This window comes from Abrus precatorius, unplaced genomic scaffold (genome assembly GCF_003935025.1).
Source record: "Abrus precatorius isolate BTA unplaced genomic scaffold, Abrus_2018 Scaffold11, whole genome shotgun sequence".
Classification (NCBI taxonomy): domain Eukaryota; kingdom Viridiplantae; phylum Streptophyta; class Magnoliopsida; order Fabales; family Fabaceae; genus Abrus; species Abrus precatorius.
In genome coordinates, this window is record NW_020874303.1 from 16,934,115 (window position 1) to 16,951,101 (window position 16,987).

The 16,987-nt window shown below is 32.4% G+C and overlaps 2 protein-coding genes across 8 annotated transcripts; both read right to left on the minus strand.

The window, feature by feature from the left end:
* Nucleotides 1-705: 705 nt before the first annotated feature.
* LOC113854044 (aldehyde dehydrogenase family 3 member I1, chloroplastic-like) lies at nt 706-13,946 on the minus strand. Of its 7 annotated transcripts, XR_003502722.1 has the most exons (13): nt 5,703-5,825; nt 5,348-5,449; nt 4,974-5,217; nt 4,754-4,822; nt 4,579-4,675; nt 3,699-3,905; nt 3,109-3,224; nt 2,930-3,034; nt 2,684-2,856; nt 2,506-2,596; nt 1,817-1,966; nt 1,527-1,707; nt 707-1,097 (listed from the first exon to the last, which is right to left on the minus strand). XR_003502722.1 is itself a non-coding variant. In XM_027484866.1 (12 exons), exons 1-12 carry the CDS (start codon nt 5,810-5,812, stop codon nt 864-866), a joined length of 1,698 nt encoding a protein of 565 aa, XP_027340667.1. In that variant the 5' UTR covers nt 5,813-5,845; the 3' UTR covers nt 706-863. The 7 variants fall into 7 exon arrangements, 6 of the variants coding, with proteins under 6 accessions (XP_027340667.1, XP_027340668.1, XP_027340669.1 ...); XM_027484866.1 differs by lacking the exon at nt 1,527-1,707 and having other exon boundaries at nt 706-1,097; nt 5,703-5,845; XM_027484867.1 differs by lacking the exons at nt 1,527-1,707; nt 5,348-5,449; nt 5,703-5,825 and adding an exon at nt 12,463-12,747 and having other exon boundaries at nt 718-1,097; nt 1,817-1,962; nt 2,502-2,596; nt 4,974-5,188.
* A 630-nt stretch (nt 13,947-14,576) lies between these two features.
* On the minus strand, nt 14,577-15,419 carry LOC113855707 (protein DOG1-like 3). The gene has a single exon (XM_027487336.1). It carries the CDS (start codon nt 15,417-15,419, stop codon nt 14,577-14,579), a length of 843 nt encoding a protein of 280 aa, XP_027343137.1.
* Between the last annotated feature and the right edge of the window lie 1,568 nt (nt 15,420-16,987).

Sequence of the window (16,987 nt, forward strand, 5' to 3'; positions counted from 1 at the left end):
ATTGAAAATTTTTGTATAAAATATGATTTGTTTCGACGAATAGCTACGATTATTTCTCAATATTACACTTGTCATGAATCTAAAGATTACACAGCAACACCATTTTGAAGTTGAGGCTTAAAAAATGAAACCAACGTAACAAAATATGGGTCGAACGCAAAGACAATCTAATGCGAAAAGGCAAAATAGATTCTATAACTTCACATATTGGCTTTAAGAACAAAAGAAAAGATACTTAGCATATTCTTCAAAGGAAAGTTAAATATAAAATGCAATTTGAATCATTTTATTCCAAGTTCTCTGAACATAATAGCATCTCTTTAGAATAGCAGCAAATCAAGCGTCTTTTTTTTTTCCCACTTTTTCAGGAAAAAAAAAAATGTTAACTAGTGAAATAATTTAGGTACTTTTAGAATTTAATTAATCATAATAATGAAGCAAAAAAAAAGTATGACCATTTTAAGTTAGTTAAGATTACAAGATATTTTGATTGAAATTAGTAATAAATGCATTCATACTTTTTTTTACTTTACATGTTTATTCATTTTAATTAAAATTACAATTTTAATTGGACAACAATGATTTTGTCAATCATAGTTTAAATTTAAAAAATTGGAAATAGTTAAACCCCCCTATATGTTGTGTTGCCACACTACTATTCTATATTTCTAGCAAGCAGTAGCATCTTTAGAGCAGAATAGCAATCAAAAGAACACATTCATGCGATTGAAAACTCATGGGACAAAATTGCAGTTAAATTTTGACCCTGAGACCTAGCACATTGTTTTAGAACTTCCTAATTCGTGACATTGTAAAAAGGGCACAAGTCAATAATGTGTACAAAAAAACACATTCTATCATTCTCAAGACCATCCAAACAATGCAAGAATTATTTGAAAAATATTGCCACTGATAACGGCCTTCAACAGTTTTTCCTTTTGAGGGGTATATGGGGGGTACCTTAGGGATGAATCTGCATCAAAACTTCTATAAAGAACTGACTTTTTGTGGCTGAAACTATCAAAAGAGAATTTTCCATGGTAAGAACCCATTCCACTCTCTTCAACTCCTCCAAAAGGTAAACCACGAGTTGCAACCTGCATGAACGTTATAGTATATGAGATGATTCATTTAGTCAATATTTGATAGATATTTTACCTGAGTGAGCCAGTAACATAGGTAAATACATACATGTATACATATAAGCAAGTTTAAATGCATGTATAAACTGGCTTAAAATTTTCAAGTCTTGATTTCATTTGAAGAATATGTGCACTGGATTTCCACGTTTCATTTCAGTGCATGCCCCATATACAATTAAGGTGGCAAAGGCATGAGCATAAAAAGACAAGTTCAATTTCATCAAGTGCATAATTATTTCCTGCCGTTGCTTTTGGAAACTGCAACATATTGATCATCAATCTAAACGTACAAAACATGGCGACAAACATGAAATTCAATGGTAAAAGTTAACTGCATGTAAATTTAAGATTCTTACCACACTTGCATGAGTAAATGATTATTACCTTTGATAAAATTAAGGGATAGTGTTAGAATAAGAAAAATAATAGTTTTCCTCAATTATTGATTCAAGTCAACATTATATGAGCCAACCACCCGAAATTCTCTCCAGCAAAGTTGAATCATTTTATGTATGCCATTGAAAGATGCCAAATAAAGAGAACATATATTTTCCCTCTCCTTCTACTGTGCAAAGAGAACAATGGATTTATGAAAATATGATCATGATTGAAAAAAAAAGGTATGCTAGCATACGATAATTTTTCATGTAGAAATTCAGGAAGAGAAGAACTACATGTATGACAGCGTCGTTGATGAGCATCCCTCCGGAAGATATATTTTCCACATAATCCTTCTTCAGCTTCTCATTGTTAGTGAAGAGATATGCAGCAAGAGGTTTAGGCTTTGATTTGATTATACTGAAGCTATCTTCTATATTGTCTACCTGCAAAAATATAAAGGAAAAATATAAGAACTTCATGTAAAATATGAAGAAACATAGCAAGTTTCAAGTCCTTCTCAAGATAATTTCTTCCAGAGTTAATTTGGTTGGAAATAACTTGGGGATGCAAAACTGAGAAATGAAGATAGATGGTACACAGTGGTCTTATATTTGAAGAATAAAGTCTTTCTGGACAAGACAATAGAAGGCTAACGGTAAGAAATTATCCTTTTAATACACTCCCATTCCAACAGACTACAAGAAAAAGAGAGACAAGTTTTACTAATGTTTTGGGGTCTGTGTCAGTTGGTGAAGTAACACAGTATATGGAATACGAAACTGGTGGATAGGACACAGGTAAGATGGTTTTTGCACAGAAATTCGAATAAAGGAATGCCAACTACAAGCTGGAAAAGAAAATAAATGTCATAAATAAGACATGTTTTCAGGCATCAAGAACAGAATTATTTTCTTGACAAAGAACCATAATCCTTGTCAACAAGTCTACTAAATGTACTTTTTCGTTCTGATCTAGTACTCACAGTGATAATTGGCAATATTGGCCCAAATATCTCCTCTTGCATTACCATAGCATCTTCTGGAACATTCAATATAACAGTTGGGGCAATCTTTCTGCAATATATAGAAAGAAATGATGTAATGGTATTATCATAAATAATTGTTTCCGATCTTAAAAAACTAAGAGGGAATGCAACTCACAATTTCTCCTCATCCCTCTGACCTCCTAAAACAATTTTGTCAGATACTTTACCCTCATCCATGAGCTTCACAAGCCGTGCAAACTGGTTTGGAGACACAATACGTGACATGTCTTTTGATTCAATGGGATCTTTCCCAAAAAATTGCTCCAATTCTTCTTTCAAAACATTTATCTACAGAGTGAGAATTTATCAAGACTGATATACTTTATAGCACATAGAGTTTTGATTGTTCAGGCAATCTTACAAGTGTAGGAGCAAACTCTTTTCTTGTGATGATATAATCAACAGAAATGCATGCTTGTCCACTATTGCACGCCCACTTGCCAGCTATTATTCTCCTAGCAGTAACCTGAAAATTCAGTTATTAGAGTACAATTGAAAATATGTTATTTGATGCATAAATGAGCTTCATAATTATGTTACTTGTAAATTGACATCTGAATCCACCACAGCTGGACACTTTCCACCAAGTTCAAGAACCACTGGTGTAAGATGCTTTGCAGCAGCAGCCATGACAATGCGACCCACTCTAGCACTACCTGCATGAAAATTGATCTTTTATGTACGGAACCTTGCAGTGAAGTTCGCATGCTAATTTTGCTAAAATACATGTGACTTTTTACTATGAAGTTAAAGGTTCAAATGTATAAAAATCTCAAAATTTCATGATGCAAGTTAAAATAAGTAATCACTAGGTTTAGACATTTGTATGAAATAGCTTAACATAGAGCCAAATTTCTTACTGCATATCTGGAAGTAAATACTTCATAACTGTTGGGAGCTAAACTAGGAGGTTCAGAAAGGGTAGTAAGTGCTTTGATGTTAATGATATTAACAGCACAATGAAACACCTGAGATTAAAATGAAAAAGGATATACAGTTGGACCATACCATTAACACATAACATTTTACTATTCAAATTTCATACTGTCAGAGAGAATGATGAATGTGTTTGATTACAAGATATGCTATGATCTTGTAGGATATTGATATGATATTGAAAGAAAAATTACCTGTGTAGAGTATCTTATCCCACTTCTGCTCCAAGAGTGCAGTTGTTTCAGGTATAGCCCCTTCAACAACTCTTATGGAAGAGTTGTCTAGATATTTTTCAATCAAATTTGCAAGCAGTGATGATGTTGCTGGAGCAATTTCTGATGGTTTCAGGACTACCGCATTACCAGCTGAAATGGCTCCAATGACTGGATCCATTGATAGCACTGAAGATAGGAGATAAAAACTAATTAATGGAAATGAAACGACATGGAGAAGAAGCGAAGTCAATAGATTAGATAGTGTAAGCAATCCAACTCCCCCTCCCAAAATAAAAGAATCTTGCTAATAAGTGCCTTTAAGACCCAAAAAAAACTAAAAATTACGTTGGCAGTGTATTAAAAATCGTGATGGCAGTGCATTAATAATACTTTTTAATAAAAACTTTTCATTTTTAATTTCTTAACTAGTATCCTTAGGACATTAGTTTGTATTTACAAAAAAGAATTATATGAATACTGGAAACTCATCGGATAGTTAAAAATCACGACTATCAAAAGGTTATGATGATATGGAGAAGATTGCAGAAGTATAGGCTTAGCTCTAATTTATTGAAAGCTTAAACAAGTGACTACAAACCTTTGGCCAACTTTGTACATAAAGGACAGAATTTTAATAGGCATATAAGAAAACAGATTTGGGCTATTTGAACTAGTGAAATTTGAATTTTGACAAAAAAAAGAAAGAGCTAAAGGGCTTGTATTTACAGAGCAAATACATCCCACTACTAGAGCTCCACAGTGATGATAATAATGATTCAGATGAATAAAAGCTGTTCTCCATTATAACCAAATGCAGTTTAGTTATGTGAATTGTAGGAAAAGGAACATCTTTACATACAGAAAGGAAAGTTCCATGTTGAGATGACCAACACAACTCCCAGTGGTTCTGATACAATCTCTGCTGATGATGGAAATGTTGTGATTGAAGTATTCACCTAAAAGGTGAATAAAAAATTGGTTAATTAATAAATCAATGTTGAAACTTACATTCATGTTTTTCTTGGCAATTTTACCTTTTCAGGCTTCATCCAATGTTTCAGCTCTTGAAGAGCTTCACTACATGAGGATTTTGCCTGGGAAATCTGAATTCAAAAACAAGCATATCAAATTTAAGGTGACAATCGCTGAGATTAAATGCCATCTTGACAAAAGGGAATGTAGAAAAAATCTAAATGGAAAGAGTTCTATAAATAGCTAAGGGAAGCATAGAAACAAAAACATGAAATTGAAGACCTCAGATATAAAAGCTTCGAGTTCAGGTTTAGAAAGGTCCTGATAAAGAGCTTCAGTAATTTCCTTCTCTTTCTCTTCTAGCATCCTAGCTACGGCTCCCAACTGGGAAACCCTCCATTCATAGCTCTTTGTCTTGCCTGAATCAAAGCTCTTTCTGAGCTCTCTAATAAGCAAAGTAGCCTTCTCTCCATCAAATGTTTGCTTCTCTTCCAATTCTGCCGCCACTGATACAGTTGCAGAACATCTTCACATGATAAACCATTCATATACGTGCAAGCAAACCACATCAAAGAACATATTAGTCAAGCAAATACAATTAAACAACACGATGGTCAAACAAAATGTGGAAGGAGAGAGAGGGAGTGAGGGTTTACGAGTATGAAGAGAAAACAACACAGCGTGAGTGGAAGTGAAGTTGCTTTTGAAAGCACTTTCTGGTTAAATGCCCTGCAAAGGCTTTGCTACAAACCGGGGCACTGTTACTCATTAAGAAGAAATGGAGTATAAGGCTCACCATTCACCAATTATGATGAAATTGTAGGTTTTTTTTTTTTTCAAACATATTCTTGGCAATTCTATTATATTATTTTGGGTAATTTTGCTTTCTATCAAGTTGCATTGATCATCTTTGTTTTCATATAAAAGAATAAAAACTAAATAAACAATCATTGGTTTAATGAATAAAAGGGTAAAAGTAACATAAGCTCAAAAGTTGGAAAATTGATGTACCTGGCAACAAGAAACGGCCCAAAACACAAGCTTTTCATGGTAGAACAAGAAGTGGAAAGAGCTTTCGTAGTAATTGAAGTTGCATTTACTTGCACTTGTATATGTAACATATGAACTGAAACTTGGGTGAGTTCTCAGCCATGGAAAGTAGAAAGATAATGTTGCACGCATTTAATGACTTGGTATTGATTGTGTGTCTGTTTGACAAGGACATGGCCTAACATTAAATAAACGTTTTACTTCAGCAACGAAAAAATTCTTACGTAGCAAAGTGAAATTATGTAATGGAATGGAAAGGCTGGGATTTCTGTTGTACGCGAGCCATGTTGGGTCTCTTAAATCTTGACCGTTCCATGCATGCATCTCTCCTATGTTAACAGCAACACAAACACAACATTCTTTCATTAACTGAAAATAAAAATTGACACCATGATTTCATATAAAATTTTATATATTTTATACACTTATCTGTTTATCTTTTATTTAGATACATGTCTCAATAATATATTTCAAATATATTATATATTGTCTCGCTTTAATTTTGGAAAAAAAACATTTTTCACCCAACATACAATTGTTTGTGTTCTGTGTGAGTTGAAGACAAAAGTGTAAGTGAAGTGACAATCACGACACATGACAGTGGCTTTGTTTTGTCTGCCTTTCCTACACATTAGACCCATTTCACACGAGGATCGGCTACATTTTTACATTGTTTAAATTTTGTCAAAAAGTGATTTTGATTTAAGCAAAAAAAAACATTAGCTTAAACCAATTTTACTTAAATAAAAAAAAAATTTGCTTAAACTTAAACAAAAATATGCAGGAAAAAGAAGATACTTCCCACTCTTCTGTTATTTCGACTCTCTCTCTTCTTTTCTCCTTTAAATCTAGCTATCATCTTTTTCCTTCCCTCTTACTCAGTCATTTTCTTTTCTCTTCTTTCTCATCTCTTTTTTCTTCAACCCTACTCAGTTTCCTTTCTTTTCTCTTCTCATCTAGCTCTTCTCCCCTTCTCTTCTCATCTAATCCTTTTCTCTTTCTTCTATTAATCTTTTATCCCTCTCCTTTCCCTTGTACTTATATCCTCATCTCTCTCTCAACTTTCTTTTCTCTTTTTTTTTTAAATTTGTTTAAGCAAATTTTTTTTACTTAAAAAATTAGTTTAAACTAATTTTTGTTAGCTTAAGCTAAAATCATGATATTTATTATAAGTAATATAATTTAATAAATATTTAAAAATTCATTCAGTCTCTACCTTTCACTTAAGTTTCACATCCATGAAGTATTATCGGAGAAAAGAAGATTACATGTAATGAACTTGTAATTTCACTATCTCAATTTTTATTTTACATAGTTACTATTTTTTAACATATATAGTTATGCGGTCCCCTTCCAAACTCAGCACCGATCCCAATCTTATCAGACATTAGGTTTTTTTCACACCGTTGTAAAGTTTCGGCCGGGTATTAAACAGTATCATCCATTAAATCTATACCCTTACTAATTGAGTATGTTCACTTACCTTTAGTTTTAAGTATAGACTATTGATATAGATTTATCATTATATTAGTTATAATTATAAATGTGTTAAATTTACTTTTATTCATAGATATATTTACTGAAGTCTTGATTGAATAGAAAAATATAGGTATTAAATTTTGCGTATTTTTCGAAAAAAAAACAAGAAAGATTGACTGCAAATTCTTTCATATATATGAAGGATGCGTTAACACAGTACTACTAATTTTTGTTATTATATGTAACATTTCGACCCATTTTTATATTTAAAACTTTATAATTATCAAAGAATTTATATATAATTCTTGTTATATAAAAATAGGTTATTTATCTAATTTTGATTTAATTATAAAATATAAATTTTTATTTAAATTTAATACTATTCTAACATGAATAGTGTTGCCAGAGTGTCCCGACCATTTGAGGGGGGAAGAAAAAAGCAAACAGGTACGGATTGAGTGGGAGTCTGGTGTCGGAGCATCCGGTCATCCGGTGTGGTTTGTAGAATCCACCCTTGGATTTTGGAAATATCAGTATACTATGTTAAGGATTGATGACATCAATGGTTTTTCATAACTGAGTTTCTGCTCCAGTTTTATCTGCCTTGTACTATTGTCCAAATAATTTTAATCACTGTGAAAACAGTAGTCGCTGGCGTTGACAAGAGGTGGATATGGCTTTTCTAATTCAAACTTCATAAGCAAACAACAAAACTATCGGCACAACGGAAAACATCAAGATAACGTGAAGGATAGAATTAAGAAGAGCTCACACACAGAAATTTATACTCAATGGGAAATTACATCAGTCCCTTACTAAGCTGAAATTTTTTGCCATTAACTATTATTTGATAATTCATAACATCTTCAGTTAGAACCGTACATTTTCCTTCAATCCTGGTCTATAAGATAGAAACCCACTACTTTTTTAACCATATCCTCTCAAAGATCTAAGCAGCTTACACTCATTAGGTTTCACAAAAAATACAAATCTTAAAAGAAAGAGGATGTTCCATTGAACAGGATAAATACTAAAATATTTGAGACAATCTTTGGGGATGCTTTTTTACCCTGAAACGATCAAGACAGCCTGAATGAACTTACAGAGCCCCTGGCATTGCACAAGCAAGGGCAATTACCTATCATAGATGCCTACATGAGAAAAAAATTCATAATTTGCATTCATTTTCACCATGAAACATATTTAAATCTGTAAATCGATAATATATCAATATTCAAAATAAATACACATCAAACTACACTTGACTATAGTTGCCTACCATTGGATATAGATACCTTCCAATGCTGTCAAAACTACCACTCTAATTGGTCTGTACCCTCTGATCCCTGGTACAATATCACGATGGCTGTCCCATTTGTCAGCGTCGCATTATTTACTTTACGAATGGTTTGCAATTTCTCAAGTTCGGACTTCGGATACACACACACACAGAGATCTACTTATTGCTTTGAAAACATACATACGTACGAGTGTGAAAGATCTGAAAACAACTAGCATTCAGAAATCTAGCTTGCAAACAACATAATTGTTATTTTACATTGAACAAATATGAGTATCTACAAAATACTCATTAGGCGTATCATAAAATATCTATTCAAAATCTCAAAATTCAAGATGGTAAGGAAATGAAACAAGAAGAGAGCTGGGAGGGACAAAGGACTTTTTTTACTTTGGTTCAAGAGGGACCAAGGATTTAACAGAGATCCAAAGTGCTGTACCAAGAAGGGATCATGTTGTATGGGCACCGTGGGTCCTTGAAGCCCATATTCCAAAGACAAGAAACCAGAAAACAAACAAGATTGCCCAATAACGCGCTGGTCCATACTTGATTCTGGTAAGCACAAACTGCAATAACCCAAAGCATACAAAAGAAACAATAAGATTCTGATAGGCACCAAGATTGAAATAAATAAAATGTAGTTATGAATATGCCACCAAGAGTAAGCATCGTTTGTACTTTTTCCATAGTTCCTGCCATCATAATTTTGGAAATAATTCATTCAATTATTCAAAGTCCCATGATGATCGAGAATAAATCAACTTATACAGTCAGGGTCTTCTTTAATATTACAATTATTTTTAAAAGCAGAGTCAAGTTCCAATCCAGCCAAACAATAACCAAATCTGAATAAAATTTCTTTAACAAAAGGAAGGTACACAAAGCACTTACAAAGCGGAAGAAAACCACCACTGTTAAAGCACAAACACCTCCAAGTAAGATATGAAGACCACTTCTAGCAGTTTTCTGCACAACAAATATGAGCAGTATCATGCATATGCTTCTAATTAAAATCAATACAGAAGTGGCAATACACACACACACACACACACACACAAGGAAGTGTAAGAAAAAGCAAAAAATTGCAATCAGGCTGTCTAATCATTTAACCCATCCAAAATCGTTACTCTCTTGAAGTAGCCATGATGAGACCACCACCAAATCATGTTTGAGGCCAGAAGCACCCTTAAACATACAACATTATCCTTGAACCACACAAGCCAGAAACACCCACATAAGATTTTAGCCTCTGTGTTTTTTAACAAAGCCTTTATAGCTAACTATAAGTGACATACTTTATAGTTAATCATCAATAATTGTTCTAGCATTCAAGGTAGAGGCACACTTGCCCAGTGCACCACAATAATTGTTTTAGCCCAGTTTTTATCATTAATGTTAGCATTATATTATGTTATTACATATTATAATGCTAACATTAATGATATTAGCCAAAAGAAAAAAAAATTAACATTAATGATGAATTGAAAACCAATAACAAAAAGATAATTGGTTAAAAGTATAATATATAACTTTAGTGAAAAATATTCAAAGATAATCTGATTCCAAGCTAGTTATAAAACATTACAAATAGAATTATTTAACTTAGAAATTATTTACAAATCTTTCAAATTCTCATTGAAAAATATAATAAATATATTATGCAAGTATGGGTAATTACCTAAGCCTACAGTGACTTGATGGATAAAAGACCTACTCATTGTGAGTACTTTTATAGGAACTCATTAGATTCAGGTACAATTGCCATCCCTAATCCCTAGGAAATAACTTTTGAAGAACTAGAGTAAGTAGAAATGGTTGCTAAGGTTGGCATGCCACCCTTTTCAATCTAAATCATACTCGCTAGTTACAATATAAAACAGATATCAAGATACATTCTACTAGATATCACAAGGACTGAGTGTAAATGTATGTCTTAAAGTAGCAAAAATAAAAATGAACTCACTTCATTATAAACATCAAACCATAATCTGAGCATTCAAATTTAAAATAAATAATAATTTTTCCTTTCTGTTGCCCCAAATTGTAGTTTACCTTTAATCATTTCTTGCATACATAAAGGTGATTCTAAAAGATAAATCTTAAGGGTGTGTATATATGGAGGAAAAGGTTTTGAGTAAACCTAACCCTTGTTTGGGAGTTTATTAAAATGGGAGGAAAATGAAGGATTATAATGTAACCCCCTAAAATCCAATTTGAAGGTCCAAATAAGGGGAAAAGGAAACATATTACTTAACCTCTCATTCTTTTTCCCTTCCTTCCCCTTTTATTTTCTTCTGATTCCCACCCTTCCCTTCTCCTTCCAACACCCAGATATAACATAACATTTTAAAATCTTCAAAACTGCCCATGAAAATAGAGCAAAAACTGTTGGCTAAACTATTATGGATTAGACCAGCAAGCTTTCCATCATTTCAAGGTCTCAGCTTCTGACCTATATATTAAATATTGGTCATATGACCTTTTAAGTCGTGATCTTTCCTTTTACCACATCTTAGTAGCAGAAAATGGTGCCAATAGACCCCTATAAGTGACTAGTAAACAGAATGGCAGTCTACATTTCAATGTGTCCTGTACCTATCATTCTTACCAGTTATAATCCAGTTATTGGATCTCTACTATGTATTTTTTTTTTTACTAAAAAAGAGTGGAAGAAAATTTAATAAGGCTGAAAGCAATCTCTTTTAAGTAAAATTGCTACACCAGTTAGCAATTAGTATCTGGTCTAGCAGATGACACATAGTAAAAGGTGGGCTCTATCTACAGATCATGTGGAGCAATGAATTGATAGAGAGCCCAACTAGTATATTTTCTCCATGCATGAGTAACACATTATTCCTGACTCAATCCACACATGATGCATCACTATCATAACCTCCTGAAAATATAAGCCTACAATTTTGTAAATTAGTAAGTTTAGGAAAACTAAAAATGGCTACATAAAAGTGTGCTACGGGTACATCTATGCATGTACAGGCACATTCAGGCAAAGGACATATAAGCAAGAATTTGTCACAAACATATTAGTAAATTTATGCACTTATCACCATTGATATTCAATTTTCTGTACCTTTCCAACACGAGGAGCTATAAGCCATGCAAGAGTGATAGTAAGCAACCCCGTAGCAAGCAGGATCCCAGTACCTTCCACAGCCCACCTAGTTGCAGGATTCTGTGCAGGGCCAGCAGCATCTTCAGTAACAATATTCAAAGGCTGATCAGAAACAACCTGTGAAACTGTGTCCACATTGGCATTGTTGTTATTGTTACTGATATTATGAGGACAAAACCATAATGCAATCTCAACTAGTCGTTGCCTCCGGATTGCAGCCACGGCATCGGGATCCACACCAGTATTTACATGAACATGTGCAGGACCAGGATCACCACTGGTAGTTCTTTCCCTCAATACTTCATACTCCTTCAAAGCACCAACAACCTTATTGAAGTCAGAAACTCTGATATTATTTGCTATGTGTCCACATATTTCACAAATAGTAGATCCATGGTTGACAAACCACTTGAGTGCACAAGCATAGTGTACTAAAGCAAGGTCATTTTTACAAGCACAGCCAAGCTCAACTAATTCATCTTGATGAGACAAACCAAGTTCCAAATCACTTTTACAAATGAAAATCTCCCCATCAGGACTTACAAATTCTACCATCCCAGAATTTTTTCCAATATTTCTGTTAAGAGACCTATTTTTCTGAATTCCCTTGCCATCAGACCCCACTTCCCCCTTGCTTTTACTCGTTTCTATTACTGGAGTGATGCCCAAAAATTCTAGTGCAGCATCTGCCCTTTTATCAGACTCAGCACATTGGCACACACGACAAGTTGCCAACCCTGACTCCTTCTCCAGACTAAGTCGAGCGTGAGATTCCAAGTCCCCATTCTCAACACTCAAGGAACCATCATCACTTACTTCTTCCTTTGCCATTGCTGACACATTTTCTCTGCCCATCTGATCAGTTGTCTTCAGATTCAAAGAGCTTTCAGATTATTGGACCATTCTGCTTCAATAAAATTAACTTAATTGAGCTCACAAAGCTATCTTCTGCATTGAGAATTAACATCACGAAGAGACTAAACACCAGCATTCCAACAAAAAACAACCACACACAGAAAAGATGTTTTTGCTACAATTGTAAAAGGACTCAGAGGCCTTTAGCCAAAAACCAGGCCTAGGAGCAAGTCAAAGAAGTGGGCGCATATATTCTCCAGGAAAACACAGAATTCACAATGCTGCAGATCCAGTTCTCGAATAACCTGAATCATGTGTGTGTTAATGGAATCATTCGTTGAAAATGACCAATGAATAAATAAACACACAGTGGAAGCAAGTCAAAGAAAATTGAGAAATCAAATTATTATGTGTTATTGACACTAATACATCCGAAATCATAAAGTGAATATGATGGCACAGATTAAACAAAATATGAGCATAAAATTAAAATGAAAAAGAAAATACAAAAGAGAATGTCATATAATTTGAAGTCCATTGCAACTGAGAATGGCATATCCCAACAGTCATCACCGATTTTGAATAACCAAATTTTGCCCAACGTAAAACCAAATGAGTCGGTTTCAATTTTAGAAAAATTAATTAATTAATAAAAAAGCGAAACAAGAAGAGCGATTAACAAAAAGAGTGAGAAAGGGAATGCGAAGAGTGGAAAACGAGATTGGGTCTTACTTGGGAATTGAAGACGCAGCGAAAGGATTTGAGAAATGTGTTTGTTTGTGTTATGAGACTTATCATTTACTCTTTATTACTATTACTCACTCATTCACTCACTCCATACAAATCATTCCCACTGTTTCAGTTTATTGACTCTTCGCTTCCTTTTCTCTTTTGTCTTTCCCCTGCACACATTTCACGTTTACAAAAACATTATTCTCTTTTTTTTACCATTTTCTGTCCACTCATTCCTCCCCAATTTCTATCTTTTTTCATAAATAAATTACTAGAATTGCTAATTAAATAGGTATTATTATTTTGTCTTAATAATATACTGTAAGTTTAATCTACGAAATTATCGTTTTATTATTATTTTAGTTCCTCAATATTTTGATAGTTTAAAATTACAATAAATATGACTTAAGTCAAAATATTGCTTTCATCTTCTCAAGTTTTGAATTCCTAATTAAAAGATTCAAAACAAAAAAAAAACCATAAAAAACTTGTTTATGCTTGAATATATTTAAACATAATGTAAATTAATATTTTAATAAAAAAGTAATTTTTTAAAATAAAATAGAATAGTTTAACTAAAGTATTTATTAAAGAGGGTGAAATTTTTTTTAACGAAAGATTTATTTTTGTAAATTTTTATATGGGTTAGAAAAACCATTATCTTTTAAGGTATCAATATTTGTTATACATAATGGAGTAGAGGACGAAAATTGGCCCAAAAAAAAGAAAATAAAAAATAGAGGACAAGAAAATGAGATAGAAAATTGATATGTACAATAAAATAAACATCTCTCATTTTATTACTCCTCAATCTTTGTTGTCTTATATTATCGTATTTGATTTGATTTAGAATAAGAGTAGAAGTGGTCTAGTGAATAAACTATTTATAGGATTTTATAATACAATTTTATTTTGTATTATAATAAACTAGAAATGTTGTGATGACTTTGATTCTGAATTTTACTTTAGGATTTTGAGTACGATTTTTGTGTTATTCATTATTTGTTGGCATTTTGGGCAAAACAGTGTCAAAGATAAATACTTCATACCATGTATTGATAAAGTGATTCTTTTCTTATATCTTAAGTTTTCTTGAAAAAAAAAATTAAACTCATTTATTTAAAATACTTAAAAATAACATGGCTTTCTTTATTGTTGCAATTGATTAATTTGCAACAGAGAATAGAAATTTCTTTTTTCTTACAAACAATATAAAATATTCCTACCTGAAAAGAATATATCATGCTCATGCCCTTTTCTTAAACTTGTTTTGAGTTATCAAAGCAACATAAAATCCAAGGTAGCACTTTGATTGATTCCAATCCAAGTGTTGATATCTTCAACTTGATGAACTAAGCCTTCTACCCTCACCAAAACCTTGATTCCCTCTTCTAGCATCCTTCTTTTTGCCCCATTCATGCAGCCTCAAGTGCAATTCTGCAGCAGCAATTAAGAAATGAATGGCCTGTTTTGGAGTCAAAATATTAACAACATCTTTAAGTGTTCTCAATCTTAACTCATCAGCTTTCAACAAAATCTTCTCCAAACCTTCCTCTTTTGGTACCAAAGTTGAATCAACTTTGTCCTCTATTTCCTTATTCTCATAAACCTCGCCTGAAGTTTCATTGGCTCTAATCATCTCTGAAACCACATGAGACAAGTCAACCATGGAAGCATCAGCCACTGTTTCTTGGTGCCTTGCCATCATATCAGTGATTTCCCTTTCCTCTAAGATGGTCCTCCTTTGCATCTCATCAAACTGAACAAGTTGTGCAGCTGATAAATCACCCAAATCATATGTTCTTAGACCTTGAATAAGTTCATGAAACCTGGCCTCAAATTGCATACCAGACTTGGAATATAGCAAGTGAAATGCCATGCTTGGTCTCCACCCACCAATCCAAAGAAAAGCTTCCTCGAAGGAGCTTCTCCATGTTGGTGACAACATAGCCAAAACATCATGCTTTGCACACCTTGACTTGGCCTTGTAATAGTACTCATAATGCTCAACAACCCCTCCAATCAGTGCTTGCATTTGCTCATCTGTGAGATGAGATGATTCAGCTGCTAAAAGGGTCTTCAGATGTTGGTTTTGCTCAGCCATCCAACCCTCAAAAAACTTGTGGAAGCTTTCACCCTCAGAGTTATCATCTATTTCGGTGGTGTGGCTGCTTGGAACCATTGACATAGCTCTCAAGAAGAAGAATGCACACAAACACAAACACAACCCAACCCTTCTACTAGGGAGCAATGTGTGGCGAGTCTATGGATTTTATAGGGAGAGAGAGACATGCATTTGCAAGTGGGGTATGGATATGGCGGCTTTCAGTTTCAAGGGACTATGCCATTGGATGATTGGGTAGTCACTAGTCATTTGATTCACTGCATCTCATCCCATCTCCAAAAAGTGAAAGGAAACAGTGGTCTTAACATTTATTGTGAGAATTTCAAAGTACAATTTTTCATTGCGTGTATTTTTTTTAATGTTTTATTAAAATAATATTTTAATTTTAATTAATAAATAGTATTAACAATATTTAAAGAGTAACATAATTTTTTTTCATATGATATTACTGTGTAGTCAATAATTAAAATATATTATATAATTTTAAAACTAAATATTATAAAATTTAATAATTTTAATATATTTTTTAACATATTTAAAGATACATAATCAAAATTTATATATAGAAATTTTTTATCCAAAAAATCTTAAAAATTTATTTTTAATAATATTATTAATATAATGACCTATGATAAGATGATATTTTCAGAAAAATGTATTGTATTAATATATTTTAATTAAACATCTATAAAAAAATATACATTTAAACGAAAATCTTTAAATATTATGTACATATAATAAAAGAGTTTTAATTAGATGTGTGTGCAATGCGTGTGTGGTGGGCATTTGAGGAAAGGGACATGGTATTATATGATATAATAATAGTGGGTGAGATCATGAGATTAAAAAAAAGGAAAATGGCAGAAGAAGAAGGTGTTTATTGCAGGGATGGTGTGTCTTGCTCCCCGGAGGAGAAAACAAGAAGCAACTTGTTGTTTGTAGCTTTGTATGTCTGGTGAAATCTGTGGGCTATTGTTATATACTTAAATTGTATCTCAACTGATTATATATACTGCATATTCAACTCGTTTCATTTGAGAGTTTCTTGTAAGCTAAGTCGGTCCTAAAATTTAGTATATATTGCATTCTTAAAAATATGATTGAAATATAAAAGAATATATAATGACTCGTTTTTTCAATATATTTTTCCTTCTTATAGATAATATATATTATTAATTAATTAAAAACTGTTTTAAATATAATGATAATAAAATATAATGTTTAATTATATAATAATTTATAATTAAATAATAATATTAAAAATTTAATTATTGATGAATTCTAAAAAATATTATTTTATTTTATATCTTTTCTCAAAATATCTTGAGATTTTTTAATAAAAAACTAAATAAAACATAAGTGAGTAAATGATGGCAAAATAAAGATGTATGTGCCTATCTCATGTGGTTTGCGATATGGGCCTTGTGCACCGAAAGAATTTGAAAAAGGCTGCAACATAGGATGTTGATTGGAGAATATACGCAATTTGCATCCCAACATAAGCAAATTTTATTTCAGTTTTATTAAGTCATATAAAATCCATTCTTTTATTAGAATGTACATAATTCCCTCAATTATAATAATAACAATAAAATAATACTAACATTCTTTCAAAAATAATAATC

Bases quoted from the DNA above. Each gene is read 5' to 3' on its own strand.
- LOC113854044 (XM_027484866.1), bottom strand. From the start codon at position 5,812: ATGTTACATATACAAGTGCAAGTAAATGCAACTTCAATTACTACGAAA. The intron at 5,450-5,702 runs GTACATCAATTT...AATGAGTAACAG, and splicing joins GGGCCGTTTCTTGTTGCCAG to TGCCCCGGTTTGTAGCAAAG. The intron at 2,597-2,683 runs GTGAGTTGCATT...TATATATTGCAG, and splicing joins CAGAGGGATGAGGAGAAATT to AAAGATTGCCCCAACTGTTA.
- LOC113855707 (XM_027487336.1), bottom strand. From the start codon at position 15,419: ATGGTTCCAAGCAGCCACACCACCGAAATAGATGATAACTCTGAGGGT.